We start from the raw sequence: 10,000 nt of genomic DNA on the forward strand, positions 1-10,000 counted from the left end.
CAGAATTGATTGAAGAGAGAGAGAGAGAGAGAGAGAGAGAGAGAGAGGAGGAGAGAGAGAGAGAGAGAGGAGAGAGGAGAGAGAGAGAGAAGAAGAGGTTTCAAAATGGCGGCATTTTTCACAAAACCTCAAAAACTAACAAATAAAATGGTAATAGAAAACTTCTTGAATGAAAACTCAATGTAAATCTAAAATTAAATATTTGAACTCGTCTTAACTTTCGCGGGTCTCTTGCATGTGCATATGCGCTTTTGTGCAATATTTATTTAAAACCCAACACCTTTTATGAGAATGCGACATGCTGCTTGTTGATGCTTCTGGCATTTTCTCTTAAAGAATGCGATATACCTGTAGCAGAGTGCAACAATCCCCGCAGAGATCAGTAGCCACGCATCCTCTTTCGGTTATTGTACCGCCCACTCGAAGTACGTGCTGCTTTTAGGGGAATGTTGTCAATGCATTTTCCCTTAAGTATGAACCTCCTTCGGGTGAGTTTTACGTTATGTTGGATAAAAAAAAAACGCATTTTTTTACAAAGAATTTGTAATCCCCGAGGTATCTCTAACGGAGTGACAGTTACCTTTGCTTACGTCTCAATATTACGGAACAATTTTGAAATTCCTTTTTTCCAGCAATATATATATATATTTCACTAAACATTCGCTAACATTAAGAATGAGTCAGTCTTACTTCTTTTTCACAGAAAACTGTTGCCTAAAGCTGTTGACATGGCATTATTCTGCAATATGATATACACGAGCCTACGGCTTTAAACACCTGTTATGGAACGCGACTTGAAGAGAAGACGTATTAGAAAGGCAGTGAATATTCTGAGGGGGTGTTTGATCGGGATAGGTATTATTTGCGTTTCCTTTCCGCTTTCTATTGAGGTAAATTGAATTAATTTGGGTAAGTCATTTATGTATGGGTATTAGAACTTTTTTTTCCAAAAGCCATTCTGAAACTATTTTCCGCTTTGCTTAAAAGAGATGCCTTAAGCAAGGAAAATGTTCGGTCTGGTACTGTAAAGGTTAATTATTTTATACAAATTACTTTTATTTCTGAAACGAGATACTTCTCTGCATGGATTTAATTTTAATATTCTTTAGTCATACGGATTTACAAAGGAGTATGACGCTCCAGATGACACCAATTTTTTAAGTCTACTATAAAGTTTCAAATGGTTTAACTATTTGCCTTCCCTGTACGATTGAAAATTCAGAAGATTTGCTTTTCCCCACCCTTTTTTGAAGGGTCCACACTCGTTTGTTTAAGCTTATATCTGTTTCTAAATCCGTCATGCTTTTTCTATTACCTTTTGGGCTCTGGTAAAAATATTTTGCATTTCGTTGAAAAAGATACGGGCGAAGGTTTGATTCTTTCCCTTTTTTTCTAGTGGATGTGGAAAAAAACAGATTTTTTTAAATTTTGTGTTAACTAGTTGAGTTGGTTTGGTAATGCTTTTTTTCGAGGGGGTTTATTTTTTCCCATTTTTTTCATTTCCCAAAATGTTTTTTTATCTTTTTATATATATCTCCTTTTTTATTTTTTTTTTTTTAGAGATATATACCAAAGGATTTTATTTGATTTGCATTCCTTTTTAGAAGATTCTTTGCAGCAAATGAAACAAACCCAGTTAAGGACGTTGTTTTTTTGGGAAAGCAGGTCTTCTTCACAAATCCTTTTTTACCTATATTTTGGTATCCGTAACTTGATGTGATTCTGACTTATATTTTAAAGCTTATATATCTGTCGGGTGACGCAATTTTATTTTTGTCCATAGTTAATTATGACAAATTAAAAAAAAATTAGTTTATCCTTTAAACCCCAAGTTTTTTTTTTTTTGGGTTAACAAGGGGAAAGGAAAATCTAAATTACGAAATTTATTTGATTAACACGGGGCATAATGGCGAGTTTAAAATAAAGGCCGATTCTAATACTTCATTACAGCAAACACACAACACACAAAAAAAAAACAAAAAATAGAAAATATTTTTTAAGTAAAAAAGAGGAAAAACAGTTTTTAGATTTTGAAGGATAAAGACCAAGAAAAAAGGGTGAGGAAATTATGTCCCAACTCCTTCAGTTAAAAAAAAGAAACAAAAAGGAAAATTTTTTTGGGGAATCTTAATATTTTTAAAAAAGATCCCCATTTCATCGGGAAAGTAGAAAAAGGAAGAAAAAGAAAACTTTTTATTTTTCTTTTCATTTGTTAAAATTCAACCCCGTTGTATCTTTAAAAACAGTTAAGAAAAAAAGACAAAAATAAACCACGTTTTTTATTTTTCTTTTGTGGGGGAAAACAAAAGGGGGTAAAAGCAAATTTAGGATCGTGGGCCATAAAAATGGGGTTAGGGTCGCCCCCCTCTTTTGCCGTTTCGTGGGGTGGATTAAAAGGGGTTTGTCCTATGGTATCCGTAGGTTCATAATATCCATTATGGGTTCGGGCTCGGTTTAGTTCCGTTTAGCTATGGCTGTGAACTTTGCACCGGCCTCCCGGATGTCGTAGCCATTGCCATTAGCGGAAAGGAATGCTGTAATATCCACCAAAACATAAGGGGGAGCGTCCCCTTCTGTTTGCGTTACAGCGACACCCAAACCCGAACTAGAAACCTGGGGGAAGAATTAGGCAGTTAATTTACTAAAAAAATCTGGGTAAACAGTGAAAACAATTTTGTATTTAGAAATAATAAAAGAGCAGTCCTCAATGTAACTGAATTTCAAAATCAGGAAACAAGTTGCCCTCATCTTCCCACGAACTTCATGATGGAGTGGTGACGGAAAGGACGGATGAAACTTATATGCTCGATCTTCTATCCCCTCCCACAATGGCAAATAAGATAAGAGTAAATGGGCCTTCGTGGAGTACAGAAAAAATCGTACGAGAATATAAATGCTACTTTATTTTTGTTTAATCAGGAAAAAAGTCATTTTAACATTTCCATACATGGGGTTTAAATTTATGTTTAAATTTTTCTTTCTATTTGGTTAATATTACTACATGCACAAATTAATATATATATATAATATAGATATTTTAATAAATATAATATTATATATATTATATATATATATAATTAATTATATATATAATATATATATATATATAGATTATAAATAAGATATTTTTATTTTTATATATATGATATATATAAAATATATAAAAAAAACAAAACAAAAAAAAATAATATATTATAATTATATAATATATATTATATATATATAATATATATATTTATGTATAATTTATATAATATACTTATATATATTTATATATATAATATATACAAATATAATAAAAAACAAAACAAAAAACAATATATATTATATAAAATATATATATATATATATATATATATATATTTATTATTTAGAATTATGTTGGGTCCCGGTAAACAAGCAAAGGGAGTAAAATTATTTTTATGGTATATTATCATTTTAAAAAAAATTCTTTATTATTATTTTTATTATTTAATATAAATTAAAAAAAATAAAATTATAGGGGGTAATTGGAAATTTATACAATTAGGAAAGGATGGAAGGAGGGAGGGAGGGAACCAGAAAAACGGAAGGAGAAGGGCTTTATCACCTTATTTTTTCCACCCCATTGCATGTTATTACAACCTTATAATTTAAATATAAAATATATATAGTTGTATAATATATATTTGAAAAGAATAAATATCATATTTCCTTTTTGCATATTGGCTATTAAGGGGAAAACCTTCTTAAAAAAACATATTTAAACCTTAATTTGGTTTTTTTTTTCTAAAATGAAAAAGAGGAAAAATTATTTATATAAAGATAATAAATTTTATAAATTATATATATTTAATATATGTTTTGTGTTTTTGTAATGTAAAATATATTATATAATATATAATATATATATATATATATATATATATATATATATATATATAAATATGCAATATGTATAATATATACATACACATACATGCACATACATACATACACACCACACACGCACACACACACACACACACACACACACACACACACACACACACACACACACACACACACACAACAACACACACACACAACACAGCGCATATATATATATTATAATATATATATACTATATATATATATATATATATATATATATATATACACATACCTGTATGTATACATAAATACACATATATCTATTGAGTATAGAGTCATAGATATATAAAGTATGATATGATATTAAATATATCTATCTATATATATAATCATAATTATTAAATATATATATGATATATATATTCTATATATAGTATATATAATATTATATATTTATATATATATATATATATATATATATATATATATATTATATAATGTACGTATATCATATACTTGAATATATATATACCGTATGAAAGAATATATATATGTACACACACACACTCACAGCCACACACACACACACACCCATATACATATACATCACAGCCATACACACATACACACTAATCATATCTATATATATATATATATATATATATATATATATATATATATATATGTGTGTTGTGTGTGTGTGTGTGTGTGGGGTGTTGTGTGTGTGTGTGTGTGTGTGTGTGTGTTTGAACGCGTGTGTGTGTGTGCGCAATTGTATGTATATTTTCGCCAACTTTCACATACTGAATATTCAGTATAGAAATTTCCTTGCACAACTCATATATACACATATATATGCACACACACACACACACACAAACACACACACACACAACACACAACTATATAATAATACATCTACAATATATATAATCATATAAACTATATATACATATATAGAGTAGATATATCTATAAATCAACTATATATACACTATACATATGATATAATATACTATAATAATATAATATCTATATATATATAATATGTAAGTATATATATATATATATAATATGATATCATATATATATATACATATCATACATATATGTATATATATACACATATACATACACAGACAGATATATATACACACCCCCACACATATACATATTTACATATGCACGCATGTATATGTGTAGGCATACATGTATATTTCTCTCTGCCTCTCTCTTTCTAAATATTTATATAAATCCACTATATGTCTGCATGTATGCATATTTATTTATGTATATGTATATCAGTCTATATCTGTTTCTATACATGTGTGTATATATATATATATATATATATATATATATATATATATATATATATATATATATATATATGCATTTATACATATGTATATCTTTCTATCTCTCTATATCTACATGTTTATGTATCTTTATTCAGAAGTAGGAACAAGGGCCAGTGAGTGGCAGGATTGCCCTGTATGGATAAGAATGTGTGTACGGATGCAGACTGATATGCGTGTTGTATGTATTGCAGCCAATGACTGAAGAATCAAAATGTTTGAATAGTAATGTCCTATATGATATAAGACAAGATACATTATTATATTTATAATTAATGCTATAATTATTTCGTATCGAATATCTTCATGGCAGGAGTATTATTAATTAGTATATCATTATTAGCTGTAGCAAGAGAGTGGAACGTGAAGTTGGTCAAAGTTTTCGTTATTCTATGTAATATATATCTATTTATTTTTCACAGAAAATGACACTTTTCATTATTCAAAGACATAAAAATGTATTCATGCAATTAGCATTATCTGCATATTTTTTTTTCAGTTATCAATTTGTCATTTTAGTCGGCGTTATTCATTATATGTTGCTTTCAAGTAGTTCATGTTTCGCATCTGCTTAACATGGTACTTGCGAATATAGGCAATGCATGTCTTCGTAACATGACGACATTAATTTATAAATAGTATTCATAGCAAAAAGGTATGCAATAGCCATTGCCAAATGGACGGTACGGCCTAAAATTATTGGGTAGGTAAAGGCCATAGCTATAACCCCCAATGTGAGGATCTACTTGGGCGTCTGCTTCGGCCTCAGCCTCCCTCTTGCCGATACCGTGTGGAGTGTGGGGGCATGCGGGTGTCCGTCCGTATGGGAAGCCATAACCTTCATAATGACCTCTGTAGCAAGGCGGTTCAGCTTCGGGTTTGGCTTCAAGTTTAGCTACAGTGTGTACATACCCATGGCCTTCAGGGACACCGTAGCCATATCCCTGTACATAACCATGGCCTTCAGGGACACTGTAGCCATATCCCTGTACATAACCATGGCCTTAAGGGACATCATAGCCATATCCCTAAACACGGTAGGAGAAACAGTAGTATCTGGCATATCCATAATGAGGTTCTTTTCTTCCTTCTGCTTTCATGCCACGGCAGGCAACAGAAATATAACCTGGAAAAAGATGGTACATTCTGGTGAAAAAAAAAAAATCATTAATATCAAGGATATGTTATATAAAGACCTTATATCGGGACCTTGTTCATCAATACGCCATGGTGGTAAAATCACTGGAAAGCAATATCTTAACATCAGAAATATAATCAGAAACTTCCCAGTGATCAGAGAACTAATAAATCCACCGTTCACTAATTCAGTACGTTTATAAATTACCTAAAGTTCAACATTATAGGTTGTTATATATCCATAGACAAATGGACGATAAAGACTAAGATCATATACACGTGCAAGTGTATGTGTGTGTGTGTGTGTGTGTGTGTGTGTGTGTGTGTGTGTGTGTGTGTGTGTGTGTGTGTGTGTGTGTGTGTGTGTGTGTGTGCGTGCGTGCGTGCGTGCGTGCGTGCGTGCGTGTGTGTGTGTGTGTGCTGCATTTGAATCCTTTGGATTAAATCTTAAATTAGATTCCATACATTAGTAAGATCGCACCGCATTCTCATATTGGGAGGCGGTAATGTCAATTATGCAGGCAACGAGGTTGTAGGCGTCATATTTTTCATTAATGTTTCGTAGTCTTACTTATGTATGTAAATTTACTATGATTTTTTAAAAGAGACACGTCGATTAAATTCATAACTTTGTGAAGGTTTTCATTTCCCATTCATACCTTTTCTGCATTATATAATAGTCAAACAAGTGATTTGATAAGCAAGTGATATGCAGATAATATGCAGTTATAAGGATATAAATTCACACATGTCTTTATGTATAGGATATATGCATACAACTCTATACCCATGTTATAGAACTGTATATTACGGTTTATGAGTATTTCATTCGGTTTTTTAAAAGTTGTTCTTTGTTTCGTTTGCGATATGTATGCCCACACAGCACACACACCAACAGCACACACAATCCACAAACTTAAATTAGGATTCTTTCATATGAGTTTGGATTTCAACACATTACTAAACATAAACCGTATTTGGTCAAATCCAAACAGACTCACAGAAGATACTTCTTATAATTTTGTAGTTTATTTGATACTTTAATGATTTTAAAGAGGACACCGATTTAATTTTCATAACTTAGTGAATTTTTCTTTTCCCATTCAGACCCTTCTTTTCGGGGCATTGTAGTAAAGGCAAACAATGAATCTGATAGAGCAAGTGATTGCACTACTACACCGTTATAAGGTTAAATTCACCTCTGTCTAATAATTCTTTATCCCGATAAACTGTATATTGTCCAACAATTATATATGTAATATTGTTTCTTTTGTAAGGAAGTTCTTTATTATTTTGCAGCACATATATGTAGACATGAACACACACATGCTACATATAAAAACAGCATACACTACATACACAACACAAACACAACGGCACATTGGGGAAGATGTTATTTCTTTTTTCTTTATGAGTTTTTCTACTTTTCACACGTTTATAAAACTAAACTAAACACGTCATGTGCTTATAATGTATGTATGTACAGAATCAAAACCTACTTTTAACCACGTGTCTGAACAGATAATATCCACCTTTTATGGTAATCTAATCACATCAATATTAATGATTTCTTGTGAAAAGAGTTAAAAGTCTTTTTCAATAATGTAATATTCCGATCAAAACGATATTACGGACTTTTAACGTGTCCCGTGAATGCTTCTGAATTAATTGCCATACATATTCTCCCTTCATCTCCATCCTTCGAGGTGAACGGTTATGCGTGTCGCCATGTACAGCAATCTATATGAACATTATACGTTTGCTTATTAAAGGCATTTCAAATGGGACCTTAAAACCCTCAATATAAACAATTTTACTGTATCAAAAAATCGACTGAAGAAACTACAGCCCTTAGTGCATATACATTACCAGGATGAAGCAATACTACCCAGAGGAACAGTGCGGAAAGTGGAGTCGAGGCCCACTGCGATTGTGAATGACAACATGGATTATGGTTATAGCCATGACGACCCTGGAGGCCTCGTACATGTACGCTCTATAAGCAAATGTGAAGTTAAAGCCGACGCCGAGCTCTGTTATAGACAGCAGAGAAGTTATGGCCTTCCAAATGGCAACCTGGATCTTAGGCGTCGGCAAATGCGTTGGTGCCGTCTCACAATATTGCTAGATTGTTCTATTCTATTTCATTAACTTTCTCGTTCATGATTTATGATATTACGTTTTATTACGAATGGCTAACCACCTTCAGACCGGAACAACAGATAGGAATCAACTGTGTTCCCTAACAATAAAGAGCTTAACGAAGGTGGATTTTGTTTAACGAGCTGAACTGAGACTAGGTTTATCAGGGATTTGAAAATATGTTATTAGTGAATGTTCAGGTAACACAGACATAAAGCTAGAACCTTTCTATCTATCAGATCTGGTTATCACTATATTCTCGTCCGTAATCTAAAATTAATTAACGAGATGCACGTATTCTTGCATTAAATAGAATTTCACTAATGCTCTAATTATACTCTGAAATTATCAAGAATAGAGGGAAAAGTAGTCAATTCTAAAATGAGATTTCAGTTAGAAACACGCTCACATGAATATATACCTGATAATTTACACTTATTTATGTTCTATCGAGAATAAGCTATTATTCTTTGTTACTTCTTCTCTCACTTTCAGTAAACTAGATTTAAGCTTTAATATTGTACCTAATTTTGTATTCTTATTTTTTTTTCAGCTGTCGTTTTTTAAAAATTAAAATACTTATTTTAATTATGAACTCATTGTTGTTAAAAGGCAAGACATATCTTGACTTTGTCTTTCCGGTAATGAAATTTCTATTTTAGTTTAGGATTCTTTATATTTGCCTATGGGTAGGTTCTCCATGTGTATTTCATTGTTGTTAATAACGTGGCATTCATTATTCATGGATTTGGAAATAAGAACATAGTCATTGCGCGTCTTTATTTTTTCTTTTCGATATTGTGTATATGACGGAAATAATTCACCCATAGTATCCATAACCAAAAGGTCTGTAAAGGCCGTAGCCAAATGGGCGGTAGAGACCAAAACCATAGGGTCGGTAAAGACCATATCCATAACCTCCGTAGTGAGGCTCTGGTTCGGCTTCAGCCTCCCTCTTGCCGATGCCATGGGTGTGGACGTAGGAGTGGGCGTGTGGGACATACAGGTGACTGTACGGGTAACCGTAGCCTCCGTAATAATGTGGTTCGGCTTCGGGATTGGCTTCACGTTTAGCTACAGCGTGTACATGCACATGACCTCCAGGGACGCCATAGCCATAAGCATAAGCACGATAAGGGTAGCCGTAATGTCCAGCATATCCGTAATGAGGTTCAGCTTCCCTTTTCTGCTCTGCTACCACTGCGGCAGCCAACAGAACAAGAACCTGGAAAAAGAAGTAACTTACGTTCACGACTGCATGCACTTATCACACATCCATACTCACTCTCGTGAATGTGGGTATGTATATAGGCCTTCACACATTTTAGGGCATGAACACTTACCTGCATATTCATTAGCACAGTAGCTAATGTCATTAAGGTTCCATTACAAATTACTGTTATTTGTTTTAGCATATCTCCGTTTGCTTCCGTGCACTGTAATTCATATTCCTATCTATATGTATTTCCGGTGAAGGGTTATTATCATTATCATTATCATTTTTGTTCAGGA

General features: G+C 32.3%; 1 protein-coding gene across 1 annotated transcript; it reads right to left on the minus strand.

Moving 5' to 3' along the window:
* Window positions 1-9,283: 9,283 nt before the first annotated feature.
* LOC119573814 (shematrin-like protein 1) lies at window positions 9,284-9,707 on the minus strand (the record flags this gene model as incomplete). The annotated part of the gene is given in 1 exon segment (XM_037920912.1): window positions 9,284-9,707. A coding segment is annotated over 1 exon segment (399 nt), but the record flags the coding sequence as incomplete, so codon positions are not given.
* Between the last annotated feature and the right edge of the window lie 293 nt (window positions 9,708-10,000).

This window comes from Penaeus monodon, chromosome 6, assembly GCF_015228065.2.
Source record: "Penaeus monodon isolate SGIC_2016 chromosome 6, NSTDA_Pmon_1, whole genome shotgun sequence".
NCBI classification, from domain to species: domain Eukaryota; kingdom Metazoa; phylum Arthropoda; class Malacostraca; order Decapoda; family Penaeidae; genus Penaeus; species Penaeus monodon.